The sequence below is a fragment of the Pipistrellus hanaki genome (genome assembly GCF_964339955.1).
Source record: "Pipistrellus hanaki genome assembly, chromosome: 8".
Taxonomy (NCBI): domain Eukaryota; kingdom Metazoa; phylum Chordata; class Mammalia; order Chiroptera; family Vespertilionidae; genus Pipistrellus; species Pipistrellus hanaki.
The window spans coordinates 38,723,543-38,743,297 of NC_140510.1; the positions used below are offsets into that span (position 1 = coordinate 38,723,543).

General features: G+C 34.4%; 1 protein-coding gene across 6 annotated transcripts in view; it reads right to left on the minus strand.

The window, feature by feature from the left end:
- KCNH7 (potassium voltage-gated channel subfamily H member 7) overlaps positions 1–19,755 on the minus strand; it is a 397,831-nt gene that overhangs the window by 59,888 nt on the left and 318,188 nt on the right. For all 6 annotated transcript variants that reach the window (XM_084891929.1, XM_084891928.1, XM_084891930.1 and 3 more), the window contains one exon: positions 9,756–10,181. In XM_084891929.1, the coding sequence (XP_084748055.1) occupies positions 9,756–10,181 (426 nt within the window). The remainder of the gene's footprint in view (positions 1–9,755; positions 10,182–19,755) is intronic.

Consider the following 19,755-nt stretch of genomic DNA (forward strand, 5'->3'; position numbering starts at 1 on the left):
AATGTGTGGAGAGGGGAGTCTTCCCTGTTTTCAATGCTGGGTTCTTCTTTTTCAGGTGCAATACAGAAAATAGTTTTTTTTGTTTTTTACAAATTTAAAAATATATCTCATCACAGTAAATAAACAGAGAATTTAAGTTAGTATTAAATAGTTCCTTTGGAGGAGAGTCGACTTCCTACTATTTGTATTATCAGCATTTTACCTTAACATTTATGTGCTAAGACTGTTTGAATTCTGTTTCTATACCAGTGTGTCACTTAGGACAAGCTACTTATTTAATCTCTAAGCATCAATATTCAATGTTATGGGCATAATAATGCCTATCTTATAGGACTGTAGAAAATACCCAATAAATGGTAGCTCTTCGTGTTCTTATTTGAACAGCCAGGCATTTTGTTTTCATCAGTTAGCAGGAACTTTTATTATAAAATGAGTTGATAGAGTTTATACACTTTCAAAATGCATTATACAGATATCTGGAATCCCAAGTGGAGGTGTTTTAACATTGGCTTTGCAGGTTCCCCAGGAAATGATGGGGATTATATTATATTATATTATATTATATTATATTATATTATATTATATTATATTCTTATATTATATTATATATTTATTTTTTGTTAATTATTGGCTGAGGATATTTTTCCATTGATTTTTAGAGAGAGTGGTAGGGAGAGGGAGAGACACACAGAGAGAAACATCAATATGTGAGAGACACAATGATTGATTGCCTCCTGCCTGTGCCCCCACCTGCGCTGGGGATTGAGCCTGCAACCGAGGTACTAGGTCTGTGCCCTTTACTGGAATCAAACCCAGAAACCTTCAGTCTGAGGGCCAATGCTATATCCACTGAGCCAAACCACCTAAGGTATGGCAGGGATTTTAAAGACAAGAACTTCATCCAGTTGCACTGTCTGCTCAGACTCTGATAATATGAATCACTCTGGCTCAATGTGTCATCATTCCTATACTTCACAGCTTAAGTTTACATGTTTATTTTTTATCTTAGCCCAGTTATCTATTTCCTTCTATTGAAAAATCAGTAATATCTGAGGATTGTTATTCAAAATTTCTTGTCCTCAGAACAAAATTTCTCTTTGAACCCCAAAGTAAATGAAATATAATGAAAATTCTCTGCATATTTGATTACTGAAGTGAGATACTTCTAAAGAAAGCAGCTGTTTTAACTAGATCATAATGTGATAACAAGAACTGACTCTTCAGGCTGCAAAGGTGGTAGAGTAGGGGAAAATGATGTTATGAGGCGAGGAAAAAGGGAATGAAATCTGTTGGCATGCCACCCACCTCCTTTTTGTTCTCTTCCCAAAGAAACCTCTGGTGTTTCTTCCAGAATTATATTACAATGACATAAAACCTAAATGACAGTACGTTTTCTAACCAGATAAATAAATATATCATATATAACAACATCCAAGAGACATCTTTTTGGAACAAAAAAGCTTAAGAAATAGGGTACACAATGAGTCTCAACCCAATTTCATAAGTGAATATTGGCTTCAGAATCAAAGCCATGTACCCAAGCATAACTGTATGTTAGTCTGACAACATGACAAATGACTTGACCCTCCTTCTATTGTTATCAAGATGCACTAATACACCTGGACATTCTTTCTTAGCTACAATTGTAGATAGCACATCTTGTAGATATTGCAATAATTCCTTTCTTCTTGTTGCTTAAATATCTTTTTATAGATTTAAGGGAAGTTTTGTCCCAGGTTGCACAACAGAAAGAAGTAATTGAATCAAAATCTCAGGGAGAATAGACTAAATAATTGTCAGAATCCTCTTGATGATTTGTAGGAGATTGTTTGCCTCCATTGGACTAAAGTACAATGGACTACCTTGTATTACCTGCAAGTGAAAAATGGGATCAACAACTATCTTACAATTTAATTGTGTTGACATCAGAATTTGGCTGAGTGGAGTGTTTTCAGGATGTATGGCTATATCACAGCATATCTAATTTTATGTACTATTCAGATACATTATGGGAGGCTGTCTTTGTGGGTTTTCTCAATTTTTAAAAATAGACATGAAACCATCCTTAAATCAATTATAATAATTTCAAAAATTATAGAGATAATGGACTTTCTCTTAGATGATAGTTCTTGAGCTTTTCATTGGATATTATAAAAATATTGCATTCATTGTTACTTTTGGTAGAGATTCAAAAATCATTAAAGCTCACCAGAGGTAAGTATTGATATTATGATATATAAGGACATAATGACAATAAATAAGCTATAGAAAGAGCTGAGCCATTTTGCAGGGAATTGAAGCAAGGTACTATTTCCTGACCCGCCCATGAACTATAGCACGTCAAGGCTCCACCTCATCAATATCCACGCCATCTCTGAACTCAGCTCCTTTACTCTGATTCAATGATATTTCAAATTCTTTTTGCTTTTAATGCAATAATAAAAAAGGCTATTTATTTAAGGATTTTATTTTAATGTATTTTCTCATATATATATTTTTTAAATGTAAAATGCCTCTTCCCCTGGAAATTCACTTATTTAAATTTCAAGGGGAGAGGAGAGAGGCACTGATGAATATAATCCAATTTCAATTTTTTTAAAATGTACCTATATCCATAATTTATTAAAGTCCTAGATACTTTATTATATTGAGTTGGAAGTTAGTTTTCTTTATTAAGTATGACTTTCTCAACTAAATTTTATTTTAACAAAGTATACTCTAAACTATTATATCCTTGCAATTATGTTAGGTACTAGACCTAGATTCAAGAAGATTATGTGATTACTTTTATTAGACATTTTATAATATATCAGTCAATATTCTCTCTTAATGTAGTGGAATTCATTTTAAAGGCCTGAAATAGAATAGGATATTTCTGATCAATATTCAACAACTCTCCACTCAAGATTAAATGTGGCTACAGTTAACTGAGAAAACCTGATCTATAAGAGAAAATCTTATGCTCAAATGTTTTTCAAAACTATTTTGAAAAATAATTCTACTGTCTTTTTAGTAAACATTTTTAAGACTCTTACATTTAAAATACTTTATTTCAGAGGTTTACTCTCTAAAACCAGTGTTTACGGTAAGTGGAAAGAATTATTCTTTTATAAGTGAGGAAATATAAGTAAGTGACCTCTGGTTTCATCTACAGGGTTGATAAACTGAGTTGTCACTGAAACTTTCTACTTAATCCATTAGTCTGTCTTGTTTGTCAAGAGATATTTTGATACTAGAGGAAGAATAGGAAGAGTGAGTAATAAATTTCATAACTGTACACTTACATTTTTGCTTTATATTTTATTTCAATTACCTTTAAGCTCTTGTACTTGTAAACAGCATTTAATGAATTACTTACCAATATAACTTAATAATTTTGAAACTAGTTTCTAGTCTGTTGTTCATCTTGAGTCACATTATTTTAATTATATTTCTAAGAACACACTCACTAATACAATCAAAGAGCTACATTTTGAGTGTGCAAGAAACATTGAAGGAGTAACCTAACTCAGTGTTCGGCAAACTCATTATTCAACAGAGCGGCAAACCTACCACTGACTTAACTCTTATCCTTTCTTAATTCATACCAAACCTCACACATTTCTCCACTAACTGTGGCTTTTATTTTATTTATTTATTATTATTTATTATTATTATTATTTTTTTAATATATATTTTTTATTAAATTATTATTTTTGTTGTGGTTTTTAAAGAGAAGATGAACTTAAACCTTGGGAAACTTGTCCCAATATTGAACAACCTTTACTGTTTAGACCTTTTATTTTTATTTTGTTTTATAATTAACATTTTATTTTTCTGCAATTATACTCACTTTTTCTTTAGTTATAGGAACACAGAAAACTGGGCATCAAATGATTCTAAATTCTATGTAAATGTTACAATAAATAAACAATCACGGATGTTACATTTTTAAAATGGAAATTTTAATTGGTCTGAGAAATATGTTACCAAAAATTGTACCTTTATGCCATCTCTAGCAAATTGTAGTCAATAGATCACAATATCAATAGATCACACGTAAATAATGACTAGATGATTAACTTAATGCAAAATAAAAAACCTTTTTTTTATGGAATGTTCCTATATCTCCTTAGTTCAAAAATTCTTCCATTGGAAATTTTGCATCTCTCACTTATCATGTCACAATTTTTGCAGGCATGATCAGTAGCCTCAAATACAAGCCATTGGAAACTTCGGTTATAACACCCCAATAACTAGCTAAAGAGAGAGACACAATAACTTTATGTATAGGCATATATTTGAAATCACATTTCCAAAATGTGCTTTGTTTTTTTAAGTTTAAACACAAGTATGGCTGATATTTTTATAAATTCACTTCCAACAAACTAATGAGGACTAATGGGGAGGTCAGGTTCAGATAGAATGCTGACAAGATAATCAGATGCCTGCTAAGTTTTTCTTTGTATCCATTCCATGATTCATCTATCAGATTAATGAAGTAAACACATCAATGTGAGCAGAAGCTCCGCCTTCTGATTACAACTTTCCCTCAGAGAGCACTTTAGTAACTTAGGTTTTAAAGGTCTTGCCTGCATTCACGATTCATGAAGAGTAACTGTTAAGTGTGAAAGTAAAGAGGCCAACAAAGCAAGTAATTAATCAAAAGAATACTATTGTCAGGGGTGGAAGAGGTTAATGAAGCATTTATCTAAACAGAACGCTCTAGGTTCTAATTGTTAACATTTCTGAAAGTAAGACTTGCCACAGCTAAGCAAAATATGGGGAAATTTGAGGCAGATAATGAAAAGTTGGCTGCCAGGAGGCTGATCCAATAATATTGCTCTTTTGCATCAATAATATGAAAGCAACTTGCTATGGATAGCATGATGTTTGATGATGCAAATATTAAGAAATAAGGAACCATTTTCTTGGTCTGTCTGTATGACACTAACATCCAGGAAATATTAATGACATAGGCCTACTTATTGCTGGTATCATTTTCTACAACCTATTTTTTTAACATTATAGAAGATCCTCTAATTATTTATAGGTCATTTGCATTTACTTAAACTAAAAAAAAATTAATATGATATTTTGAAGAAAATAAATAATTCTGCTCATATATCTATTTTAGTAAAAATATATATGCCAAGCTATCCTTTGTATGAATATGCCAAGCTTACCTATAAAACATGTTATCATTGCCAACATGTTTTATAGATAAAATAATATAAATCCAAAATTCAAATAATTTTTCTTCTCCTGAGTTGAGTGTAAATAAAACTAAATGCAACAGTAACTTACAATTTAGAGAAATTAATTAATTTGTTGTTTATTTCAAAGAGAGGAAGAGAGAGGGAGGGGGAAATAGAAACATCAATGAAGAGAATCATCTGTTAGCTGTCTCCTTCATGCCCCTACTGGGGATGGAGCCCAAAAACCAGGCACGTCACCTGGCCTGGAATGGATCTGAAACTTCATGGTTCATTGGTTGACACAACCACTGAGCAAAACTGTCTGCGCTGGGAAATTAGAAGGAAGACATTCATGTTCAATTGACATTAACAAAATTATTTTCTCTAAGATCACTCATGATGCTGTGACTCATGGAAACATATTAATAATTCAGTTAAAACTAAGCAATTAAGAAATCATAAATAGGCCTGGCCAGTGTAGCTCAGTTGGTTGGGCGACATGCTGTGCATTGAAAGGCTGCTGGTTGAATTCCAAGTTAGGCCACATGTCCGGGTTGTGGGTTCAGTCCCCAATGGGGGCATGCAGGAGGCAGCCAATTAGCCAATCGAAGTTTTGCTTTTACATAGATATTTCTCTCTCCTTCCTTCCTCTCTCCAAAAATCAATACAAATATTAAGGAAGAAAAGAAATCACAAATGTTCTTACATGTAGTTGAAAATCACTTTAACTTGTTTATTATGTATTTATTTGTAGAAATATTCTGTGACCACACAAAAGCTCTTTCCTGGGCTTCCCCTTTATTTCAGAAAGGCCTCTGGATCTCATACATCTGGCAGCAGAATTATTCCTACAACTTTTTAAAATGCCAGCGGCAAGGCTTTGCCTCAAACGTGCCAGGCAAAGATTCCATACTTCTCTAAGATTCATGTAGAAACTGGTGCACTGTCCTGTTGTAGAAGCTCTGATCCAAACAAACCTTTGTCGTGATTGCATCTGATTTATAATCTAATGAATCTCATTTCTTTTTCTTATACTCACTCATCTTTCTAGCTGTCATGTGGTGCCTGACTTGCCTACCTGTAATCTGTATGGGATGACTAACAGGCATGGCCTGAATAAAATTTCTATCCCCATAAACCACCTTCTTCTCCCCAGATTTCTCCCATTTGGATAAATGTGCAACAATCTATAAAAGTTGCTTAAGTTCCCTCCCCAACATTTTCAAACAAGAAGGAACAACAAAATCTTTGAGTGATCATTAATTATGCTTTTATCTTTTTTTAAACAAACAAACAACAACAATATATATATATATATATATATATATATATATATATATATATATATATATGATTTCAAAGAGGAAGGGAGAGGGAGAAAGAAATAGAAACATCAATAGGAAGAGAATCATTGATTGGCTCCCTCCTGCACTTCCCATATTGGGGATCGGGCTCACAATCCAGATATGTGCTCTGACTGAGAATCAAATCATGACCTCCTGGTTCCTAGGTCAATGCTCAACCACTGAGCCAGGCCAGTCAGGCAATTCTGCTTTTCTCTAATCCTCCAAGAATATTTAATCCATCAACAAGCTCTCCTCTAATATATTCCAAATGTACCTATAATACTTCACTCCACCTGTATTGCCACCGCATAGTCCAAGCCATAGTTGTTTATCCCTCCTGTATTATTGCAAAACTTCTAAAGTGACTTCCCTATTTCTTCTCGGACTAAATTGTTTGCATACATCAGCCATGAGGTGTTTCAAAATATCCAGTAGATCATGTCATTCCCACACCAAAAGTTTCATTGCAGGCAGAATAAACACAGACTCCAAGGCTGCATCTGATGTGGCCCCTGTCTCTGAATCCTCACATCTTAGCACACGTCCTCTCACTATGGTCCAGCCTGGCTGCCACCGCCTTCTTTCTGGTTTCTTCCAGCCAAGGCTGTTCCCCAGTGAGGCCATTTTCACTAGTGTTTTCTTTTGCTTAAAATGCTCTGCATATGGTTTCTTGAAGCTTGTTGCTTCTTGTTATATCTCAACTAAAATGGCACCTTCTCTCAGAGGTCTTTCCTAATCTTCCCATCCAAATTATCCCCCCACCAAAGTCATTCTGCACCATATAGCTCTTTCTTGTCAGCTCACAAACATCTTAGGAGTAAAAACACAACAAAATCAATAATTCTTTTCTTCACTGACTTTTTTTCAGTCCTCATCATGCTTTATGAATTTACAGCATTTGACACTCTCACCTTGAACTGTCCTTTACTTCCAGTAGAGTAAGGTAGGCAAAAGTCCTATAATGCCTAAAGCAGTCTCCAATAACAACAAAAATGTGTTTTACATAACTTTTCAATGCCCACAGTCATTTGTATAAGCTAAAAATAATTTTATAGCTACTGAGCCTTGAAGCTAGGTTTTACATATAAAAATAAATTCAGTTTTGCCCATTTTAACATTCATTACATTTTCCAGGAATTTAGCCACCATGTAAATTGAGAGGTGATTAATTTGTTTAGTTTGGACTTTTACTAAGAGTTGCTCAATGTTTTAGAAAATTATATCTTCAATTGCAACAGGTCTTGTGGTATTTGTGTACTGTGTGATATGTAGCATGTTTATATCAGGATACACATTTATACTAATTTAAACATATATATCAGTATAAATATATATCCTATATAATAAAAGGGTAATATGCAAATTGTCCCCTTGACTGGGAATTTTACCTGAGTATGACTAGGGGGCAGGGACAGCCTGCCAACTGCCCTGAACCCTGCCCCCCAGCCAGCCTGGCCCTATCAGCCCCAATTGGGGCATGCCAGCCAGACCCCACCTATGCAACAATTTGTGTACCGGGCCTGTAGTATATGTATAAGAGTATAGATATAAGTACATTTGTAGTTATCACAGTCACAGTATTTTTAGGTGTGTATAAATGTTAAAATGCACACACACACACACACACACACACACACATATATATATGGATATATACATATCTATCTGTATATATACACATATATACATATATAAACACACACACACACATATTCAACCCTTATATTAAAATGCAAATATAAAGATATTAAATTTATTGTTTAAATATGGACTTCCTCATTATAACTAGGTTACAGCATCTGGTAACTTCATTACATCATTTAATATAGACATGCCTGAAGCATTTATATATTTAACTAGATATTTTATTAGAAACATTTATTTTATTTCTCCTTTTTATTAAAGATAAAAATGATATATTACATTCTTAAAATTGTATGTTAAAAATTATATTACCTGTGACTTTTATTTAATGACTAGCGGCCTGGTACACAACATTTGTGCACTGGGAGGGGCGGTCCCGCAGCCTGGCCTGCGCCCTCTCTCAGTCTGGGGCTCCTCGGGGGATGTCTGCCTGCGGGGAGGCAGGAAAGGCTCCCACCACTGCTGCTGCACTCGCCAGCTGTGAGCCCAGCTTCTGGCTGAGCAGCGCTCCCCCTATGGGAGCACACTGGCCACCAGGGGGCAGCCTCTGTGTTGAGTGTGTACCCCCTGGTGGTCAATGTGTATCATAGTGACCAGTCATTCCACCACTTGGTCAATTTGCACATTAGCCTTTTATTATTATAAAGGACAATAAAAGGGGGGATTAAAAATATTTATTATATTGGGTCTGATATGGCTGGGAACCAATAAATTATAGCTCCATGCCTCTAATGGGCTTTTCCTCTAACTAGCATGATCTTTCTACCCTTTCTACATGTAAAACTTCCATCAGTAATCAGGAACTCCCCTTTCCATGGTCACAGCACTATAAAAGCATTTCTCAGATGGTACTTATTCAATTCATCTGCTGCTCTCCCACTGTAGACTGCAAGCTCCCAGACAGTGTGGTCCTTGTCTCACTCTTTCCTGTAAACTTGGCACATAATAGGTTCTCAGTAGATGCTTACAGAATGAATGAACCTACTTGAGAATCGGACTAAAGTTATGAACTCTGTATTCAGAAAATGTACTATACATACACATGCCAGCTTTCCATATAGTTTCCAGCTTTCCAAGATATTGGGAACACAAGAAGTATTTTCCAACTTAGATATTATTAAAGAGGAAGCTTTGGAACAAGATGTTTCAGAAGATGCCTCTTCCACATAATTTGAACACAAACAGGTAAGCCTCTGCTCTCTCAAACCACAATTTTGAGTGAAGAAAGAGACATCTTCACCTTTGACAGTTTTATACCCATAGATTAACATGTAGTGATTTTATACCCTGGAAATGTGCTAGGTACTATGAAACCCTGTTTTATTGTTTATTTTTTTGGTTAAAAGTAAACAATCTTTAGTATCTCTTAGTAAAAATAGAAATAATTCTGAATTATTTGCAATGGCAAGATAGTTCCATATCATTTTATAGCATTTTCAATTGAAAATGAATTTTAACTGTGAGATATGGGAAGATTGTAAAGCACCCAGTCATTTTATTTTATTTTTTATTTTTGCAGTTAAAAAATAGATTCATTTTTATCCTTGCAATCTTTCAAAAAAAAATAAGATGCTTCAGTTGCTCTTACCTCATCAGAGCCAGATCCAAAAATCAGCAGGTCGAAAGGAATCGCTGCAACCATGTCGATCAGAAACCAGCCTTTGAAGTAGTGGATGGCTATTTTGGCGGGATCACTTACCACTTCCTCATTCTGATTTACGTATGTAGTTCTGAAGTTTATTAGAATATCTATGATGAACATAATATCCACAATCAAGTCTACCACGTTCAAAGGGCTGCAAGAGTATCCACATTCTCGCCGTTTCTGCTCCTCCCTGTCATTGAGGAGAAAGGCTGCCGAATAGGGGGTGAATATCGCAGTGTATATGACCAGCAGCAGGATCAGCCAGTCCCAGACGGCCTTGAAAGGACTGTAGTGCAATATTGTAAACTTGTTGATGCGCGGCGTCTGCAGTTTGTATTCCGGCAGGACGTCTGCTCCTAAGGAAAGAACCTGAATATAGAAAAGAAAAACAGACACTACATAAAAGTGCCATTATTCAACCTCCAAACCTATGCAAATATTAAAGTAATTAAACAGCAAAATCTATTAGAAAGGATTCCCGTAATGGAATTCATACATTGTAAAGTGCATAGTTGAAGAAGCCAGTGCAAATCCCTTACTTCAGAAACCTCATTGGTGTTTTGATAAATATTATTTTCACTGAAAAATAATGAGATAACAAGTACTGGTTACTTACAATTCCTTTGGAACGCACTACTAGTCAGAAATAAAAACACATAGGTTTTTGTTTTTTAGAAAATCATGAAATCAGTTTGGTACGTCAGTAATTCAGTTTTCAAACCTAAGAAAGAATTGGCTGCAATGAATAGAAGCAGGCTACTTGGGTCCATCTATACTTACACCTGAACTTCTTTATCGCATTTAGAGAATCGTGAAGAGAGAATTGTGAATGGAGATGATCAGAAGAATAACCTGGAAATGTTGCAATATTCTTACATACCAGGCAGTGCTCAAACTCTAAGATTTATTCTACTTAATCAGGCACTGAGTAGACTAAAATAGTCCTTTTTTTTTTTTTTTTTTTTTGAGTTTTAGGTTATCTGAAAAAAAATGAGTTAAACTTAAATTGTGACTTTACCCAGTTGAAATGTTCATGTGTATGTGATTGTAACCCAAAATTGAGGAACAAAGGTAAAGAAAAAGTTACTTAATTACTCAGAAAATATAAATACATGGGATTTTAAGAATTTAACATTTTGATGGATCCACAAATGGTACATAGAGGTATTTTTTAAAGGAGTAGTGGGCTATAATTTTACCTTATGGATAGCCCACATAGGTGTAGTAGCTTTATTTCAGAATGAACCTCACTAAAATTTTTCAGACTAGATTCTTCTAACAGCTAATAAATAATCAGCTTTGCAACATGGGTCTCAGGAAATCCCATTAGTCAAAGAGTGTCATTTCTTTGTTCTTAGTAATTCTATCCATGTAGGTTTTAACTAAACTATAATAATAAACTATCTCAGACAAATTGCAACTTGCAATTTTATTTTTATTGTCATACTTCTTACATCCCCACCCACATATAAGTTACTGTTCTATTTAAATGAAAAAAAAAAAACTTGAGAAGTTAAATAACAACCTCACATGAGATACAACATGACTTTTAAATATAACAGAAAGACTTCAGTTAAAATAAGTAAAGCTCTTTTTAGATAATAGCTAAAGTGATTTAACTAGCTTTGAAAAAAATAATAAAGAACTTAACCATTTTTTTTCCAGTCCAGAATAAAGTTGTATATGGAGGAAACAGGGACTTAATTTAAGCTATTGTAATAAGTGACAGGAATTAATTATTACTAAAAGAGAAATCTGTAAAATAAAGTGATTTCACTATTTATTAAACACTAAAAATCATCAGAATCCAAGATCTAAATCTATATCAATAGTTCTAGTGATATCTGACTTCCAAAATCCAAATAGGAATGATGGTTAATCTATCAATTCGTAAGTGCAGATTGATAGAACATGATCCTGTTATGCTTAGTACAGAAAACCAGTGTAAGATATTTGGTCTGGAAAGAATGGATCATCTCTTATGGTATTATATAATGTCTTTCCCTCAAAAATCAGGAACTACTCAGAATAGAGAAAGTAAAATCCAAAACCTTATTTTGGCTCTCAAAGTCATCTAAAATATGGACCCATTCTGTCTTCCCAGTTCCTTCTCTCATTAGATTTCTCTATGCACACAGTGTCCTCTGGCAAGACAGCTGCTGAGATCTTCCCAAATTGCTAAATTCACAGATTTCTCTCATAAAAAAAGTATCAAGTTATTCAAAGAGAACCAAAAAAATGTCATTTTTAAAGACAAGAATATATGTCTGAGTTTGCTCTCTGCTTTAGTGACCTGCTTGTGATAGGAACCTCCCATAGGGGGCAGTGTATATATTTGTTTTAGCAGAAGTTATACTACATATATATAACACCTTAGAGCTTCCCATGAGAAGCAAAACTGTGGATGGAACTCTTTCCATTGTACATATGCAAAAATTGGAAAGGAAATAATATTCCATGTAGAGTGTTAAAAGAATGAAGAAAGGCAGGGAGGTATGAAATAATGTGCTGTGGGTTAAGCTGCTTTATAATGTTGATGAATAAAATGGGAGGAAATAGTGGTAGAGGAGGGCAGTGCATAGGGACAGGGACAGGCTGTAGAAGATGTAATGCGACATGTAGTAATCTCAGACTTTCTCATTTAGGTCAGGGATTCTCACACTTGAATGAAATATAGATCCTTTTAAGGTTAATAAACTTACTGTAGAACCCCAATGATGATTCATAATATTTGAATTGATAATGTTAGGTAAATATATACCAAGATAAAACTAGGTTAAAACCTCTTAATATGACTGTTGTGGATTGAATTGTGTATCCCCAAAAGACATGCTGAAATCCTAATATCTGGTACCTGTGAATGTGACTTTACTTGAAAATAGGGTCTTTGGAGGTGTAATCAAGTAATATAAAGTCATGGTGGACTGGAGTGGGCCTTGATGAAATAATTGGTGTCCTCACACAAAGAGGGAAATGTGGCTGCAGAGACACAGCCGTGTGGCAATGGAGGCAGAGAGCTGCGAGCCAAGGACCACCAAGGACTGACGGCAGCCGTCAAAACCTGCGAGAAAAACATGGCACAGATTCTTTCTCAGAGCCTCCAGAGGAACTGTGATTTTGGACTCCCAGCCCTCAGAATAACTTGCATTGTTTTAAGCCACTTTGTGATATTTTACTAGAGCAACTCTAGAAAACGAATACAATGACCAAAAAATAAACAAGTAAATTATAAAAAATATTGCAAAACTATCATCACTAATTTAACATTTGATATACCTGATTGCTTCTTGACTATTATGTGTGGTTTGTTCTAATAAGTGGGCTATTTTTCTCTGTTCTATCCCTCAATGCCTTTTTGTATTAGCATGTTATCAAAATATTACAAAATTCAAAAATTGTATTATCATTATAGGGTAATCTAATCTAACTCTTAATTCAAATTTTATTTCTAATAGGTGTTCAAAGCCAATTTTAATGGTGTTACTTGATACTGTACAAAAGTTTTTTGTTTACTTGAAGTTTAATTTTGTTTTGGAGCATTATTGGATTCTACATTAAGTAATTATCTAATTTGATTATTTTTGGAACTAGGTTCAGAAAAGAAGTTCATTGGCAATATTCAAATGTATCTATTAATACAAAACCATTGAAATTTGGCATATACAACAATGGAACATGTTTTGAAAATGCAATTGTAGCAAAATTATTTGTATTAAAAGTTAAGGTACAAATTCTTCCGATATCTGAAAGGCCATGCCATTTTTATATATTATTCAATTCTTTCATGACTTTTACCAGCTAATTATACTGCATGCTTCAGTCACTAAAGTTTAGTGTCATGCAGTCTCATTGTAAAACCAAAAATAGTCCTAGACACTGAAGCCAGGTCAGATGGCAGTACTCTGTTATTAAGTGATTATCTTATTGATTCAGAAGATTATTATATTGTTTTAGCTTTTCACCAAGATTCAGTAATTTTTAAGATTTTCCAGAAGTAGAAAGAAGTTCTATATGCTCTTTGCATAATATATGGAGCAAATAGAATCTCTCCATATGATCTCTTTAGTAGGGTAGTATGATGTCTTAGGTAGATGCTCAGTACTCCCGAGAAACACGCGGAAATATCCAGTCTTCTTAAGGTCAAGTTCTGGAATTGGCACAGCATCACTTCTGCCATAATTTACTGGCCAAAGCAGTCACAGGCTATCCAAGATTCAGTAGCGTGGGAGGATAGACTTTACCTCTTGACAGGAAATGACATACATGGGAAAGAGAATTCAATTGTGGCCACCTTAGAGATAAGCTACCACAGGAATTATTGACAATTATTGTTCTTAGGTACGATGATAATATCATGGTCATGTTTTTTTTTTTTAAATAGTCCTTGCCTTTTAGGGGTTCAAGGAAAATACTTATTTGTGAAATTATATAATGTTGGGGTTTTCTTCACTATCACCCAGAATGGGGGAAGATAACAGGGAGAGAGAGTTTGCTTGTATGCAACAATATCAACTATATGTTGATTTTATTGAAACTGGGTGATGGGTATATATTGTTATCTCTAGTTTCACAATATGTTTAAACATTTTCATAATAAGAAGTTAAAAAAATATAGAATCTCAGACAGAAAGGTGTAAGATATTTGAGAAAGTAATTTTTTTATGAAAAATAAAGAAATAGGTCTACAAACATCATAGAAGCTTGCATCTATCAAAATTGAGTTGTTGGCTCTGTATCAGGCAACTTTGAATTTTTGTTTATACAGAAGAATGGGTACTTTGCTCTCTGCACATCTAATCCACATGATGCTCACCTTATTCAACAACACTGACTATACACAATCCCAACTTTGCCCACCCTCCAAATGTTTGCCTTCAAATTTCCATTGTGTTGGGCAAATCACAGTACAAGAAGGTAATTGGACAGGCTAAACCTGCAGATGCTCATCCCTCTGAGAATACTTGGCTATGTTGTTCATCAAGTTAGGTTAAAATACAGACACTTTTCAGAAACTCATAAGGTTAGACCTCTTATTGAGAAACAGTGTTCTCATATTCAAACTTGAAGCTTTCATTGTAGTTTGATATAGGAGGTATGTTTTTGCATTTCCCCCATAAAACAACAACTGAATGCAATGTATATATTGTAATATCATTTTTATAAATATTTGCATTATCTATTATTTTTATTATTTATTTCTAAAAAATAATTGAGTTCTCTTGAGGAATCAGTTTTCATCTTTCTCATTTTAAAAACTGGTAATGAAAGAGTTATTTCATTAATTGCAGTTTCTTTTTGTTTTCTTGCAGAAAACTATAAGAGTTTGGAATTTTAGCACAATTATTTTATGTTGTTTTAATAGTTCTATTTCCACTTTAATGTTCCAAATGCATATATATTTTATAATGCCACCTTATACTTCTTTGGAAATAAGGAAAAAATATATAAGTCATAAATCCCAAGTAAGTTTAAATTAATCAAAAAAGACTTTGGAGTGTTGTTAGAAATATTAGATAGGTAAATATTTGCTTTAAAAACATGAGTAAGATCTTAAGGGGTCCATGATTAAAAAGTAAAAGGAAGCTACACAGTCTATTAACTTTTCTTAAGAGAGCCAACTTCTACACATTTGGGAAATAAGATACTTTAGAAATATAAAATGTGATTAATTAAACTTTGATAAAGCTTTTCTTTTTTTAATATATGTCTTATTGATTTTTAGAGAGAAAGAGGAAAGGAGAGGGATAGAAATATCAATGAGACTCATTAATTGCTCAGCTGTCCCCTGTATGCCCCTTATTGGCTTTGAGCCCACAACCCAGGCATTTGCCCTGACCAGGAATTAAACCAGTGACCTCTTGGTTCATGAGTTGACACTCAACCACTGAGCCATACTAGCTGGGCAATAAGACTTTTCAAGAAAGAAAAAAAAGAAAGAAAGAAAGAAAGAAAGAAAGAAAGAAAGAAAGAAAGAAAGAAAGAAAGAAAGAAAGACAGACAGACAGACAGACAGACAGAAAGAAAGAAAGAAAGAAAGAAAGAAAGAAAGAAAGAAAGAAAGAAAAGAGGGAGGGAGGGAGGGAGGGAGAGAAGGAGGGAGAGAGGGAGGGAAGGGGAGAGAGGGAGAGAGGGAGAGAGGGAGGGAGGAAAAGGGTTTAAAGCCTCACCGTATTAAAAAAGGGGGAACTCTATGGTATCCAGAAAAACACTTATATTTTCTCTTTCCTGAAACCACCAATTAACTATACAGTTTAATACAATCTAAAATATTGTTCTCTTTACCAAATACAGTTTTCCTAGTTGCTAGCACACTATTTGTTTAACCTCTAACTGCTAAGTGTTATATACAACAAAAATCTATATATGAAACAACACTATTTATTCAATAAAGATCTGCTGTGAACATTTTGTGGGAACAACAGTATTAATAACTACTCTTCTCCTCAGAAAAGTGCAGTAGGGAACGATTAAGTCTTCCCAAAGATTACATGGTACTTCTGGCAGCTGTTAAGCCATTCTGAGGTGTTGGTAGAGACTGCTCATCTGTTATTTATCCTTTACTCAGGACTCACAGTTACCCAATAGGCTAGCACCGTGATGGGCAAACTGCAGCTCTAGAGCCACATGGGGCTCTTTGGCCCCTTGAGTGTTGCTCTTCCACAAAATACCACAGCCTGGGTGAGTCTATTTTGAAGAAGTGGGGTTAGAAGTTTAAGTTTAAAACATTTGGCTCTGAAAAGAAATTTCAATCATTGTACTGTTGATATTTGGCTCTGTTGACTAATGAGTTTGCCGACTACTGAGCTAGCTGTAAACTATTGGGAAGAGCAGTGTGTAACAAAATGAATCAGGTAAAACATATAGCATCTGGACAGATTTAGAATCCCCTGGCTTTTCAGCAGATGACTTGAGAAATATAGCAAAGCCTAAGCAATTATTGCAACGAGCAGCCCCACTGATGATTACCCAGATATTTAAATTAAAAGATGAAAAGTATTCACATAATAAATCAAATCTGTCACATAGGAAGATTTTTAATAAATAAAATCTTAAAATTAGATTGTAGAATCACTGCAGCATTCTGTTTTACAGTAACTTTCTAAGGCTTCAATTAAAGTAGATACTTAATCACTTGTGTGTGTGCACATCTGTATATGCATGGATGTTTAATAAGTTGGAATGATTGCATCATTTTGCAAATATATGAGTCAAACAGGTTCAGTTAAATGTCAGGTTTAGTGTTTTGTATGTGTTATATATGTTAATTTAAAAATGCTGTCTTCTTAATATATCTGTGACTCAGTATAAGAGAAATAGGTTAGATCATATCTTAAACATTTATAATATTTACAAATTACTTAAAATACATACATATTAGAAAATTAAACTCTTGTCCTGATTGAACCAAGAAGTCATGGTTCAATTCCTGGTCAGGGCACATGCCTTCTTAGCTCATCAATGCTTTATCTTGGAGAAATAGGATTGCTGATACTGACTCTCTTTATGTTAGTCACCAGATCTAGTGTTAAATTCTGACATTCAATTCTCTCAGCTGCTGTTTGAGATAATCATTATTATCTATATTTTTATAGATGAGGAAACTGACTCAGAGAGGACAAGTAATTTACCTGAGGTCTCAGAGACAACTATAGTATGATCAACGTAAAATCCCCTAACCTTATTGAATACTTATTATTTAATGAAGACTTGATGGGCATTATCTCATTTAAATATTACATGTTTACAATGTAAGTGCTAGCTGTAGGTTGAATTGTGTCCCCCGCCGAAAGATATGCTCTATTCTAACTCCTAATACCTGTGAATGTCACCTTATTTGAAAATAGGATCTTTGCAGATGTAACCTACCTCAACTTAAGATGAGGTAGGTTATACTCAATGGATTGAAGAGGGCCCTATACAAAGAGCAGAAGAGACAGAGACAGACACACAGGAAGAAGGCCACATAACAATGGAGACAGAGGTAGGAGTGATGTGCTGTCAGTCAAGGAACACCAAGACTGCCAGCACACAGAAGCTCAGAGGAAGGCAGGACACCAGCTTTCCTCTATAAGCTTCACAGAAACATGCCCCAGCTAATGGCTTGATTTCACACTTTTATCCTCCAGAGTGCTGAGAGAATAAACTTCTGTTTTTTAAGCCTCTCAGTTTCAATTCATTTCATTATGGGGACAAAGCCTACGTTTTCTCACTGCACATGTTATTTCCAGAAAAATAATACATTTTAAAATATATATTTTATTGACTTTTTGCAAAGAGGAAGTGAGAGGGATAGAAAGCTAGAAACATCAATGAGAGAGAAACATTGATCAGCTGCCTCATGCACACTTCCTGCTGGAGATGTGCCCACAACCAAGGTACATGCTCTTGACTGGAATCAAACCTGGGACCTTTCAGTTCGCAGGCCGACTCTCTATCCACTGAGCCAAACCGGCTTTGGCAAAAAATAATACATTTTATAAGTGTTTGTGTAAAACCTTTCACAGTGATAAAAATATTTTTAACAAAATTCTAATCACTTAAGTCAAAATAGTGAATAAAGAGAATTATGCAGAATCACTTCATTTCTTATAAATCTTTATTGTTGAAAGAATTACACATGTCCCTTTTTTTTCTCCATTGCCCTCTTCCCCTCACCCCACCAAGCCTTTACCACCCTATTATCTGTGTCTATGGGTCATGCATACATATATATGAGTTCACTGGTTAATCTCTCCAAGCCTACCCCACTCCTCTCATCTACTTAAATCACTTCTTGTCAAGAGTCTCAATACTACTTGTTGGGATGGACACACAGATGTAGGACATAGGAAGAACAAAACAGAAATGTTAGATGGCCATGATGGGCGCTCAAAATAAAGAACATTCCCACTAATTAGAAATACATAATCTGTCAAATATCGCTGCATAGGCTAGACTCTGGGCTGAGATGGCCCTGTTACATATCCCAGCTCTGAGGTGGTCATTCAAAAAAATCTCCCTGAGCATCAGACTCCTCAGCAGCAACATGAGGACAGCAATATCTACCTCATAAGCCGTAGTGTAGCAGGTGTGATCACACATGTATAAAGTTTATAGAGAACCTCTGTCATCCTAAATATCCCATAAGTGAATACTACTATTATAATTTTAGACACATTTAACTTGACCAACTCAAAATTAAATTACAAATAACACTGAATGTCAATTATAATTATTGATGAACCCAATTCTCTGATGTGACCTTTGGATTAAATCAATCATACAATGAAAAGATAGCGGAAGACATAATTATGGCTCTTGGTTTTGCTGGTAAGATAAAAGTTTTTCTTTGATTATGAACATCTTAGTTATGCTTTGTTGGCTCGTGGGTTACTTGTCAAGTAGTGATTTAAGAAATCAACCATTTTTTTAAAGCTCTCCAACTCTTTGCAAAGACCCAGTTTAAGCAAAGAATAATGTATTTATTCATAAAATCATGTGGTCCTGGAACTAGGGAACAGTTAGTTAATTGGATTGGAATGGCTATCATAAAAAATAACTGCCAATCTGATGAGTGGTTGGAGGAAATTACTTTTGAATATTTTCAGAGAATGCATGAATTTCTCAATTTTTCTGCAAGTAATAAAATGGCATTTCTTCAAAATGAATTCAGTAAGTATTTATGGAGTTCCTGTCCACTTTTAAATCTGAGTATAGTTTCCAAGGATCCTGTAGAAATTAAATTATATATATGATATCTGAGGTTATGCAATTTCATCATTTTATGTAGCACACATTGTTTGCTTGATTACAATAAATTAGTGTGATTTTACTAGGTTTGCATTTTCTAAACATCAAGGATTATTGTGTCTTAAAGGCAGAAATAGGCAACACTCTCCATGAAAATTCCAGGATGATGGGGAAATGTAAATGTGTGCATATGTATGTGAGCAAACATAATTGT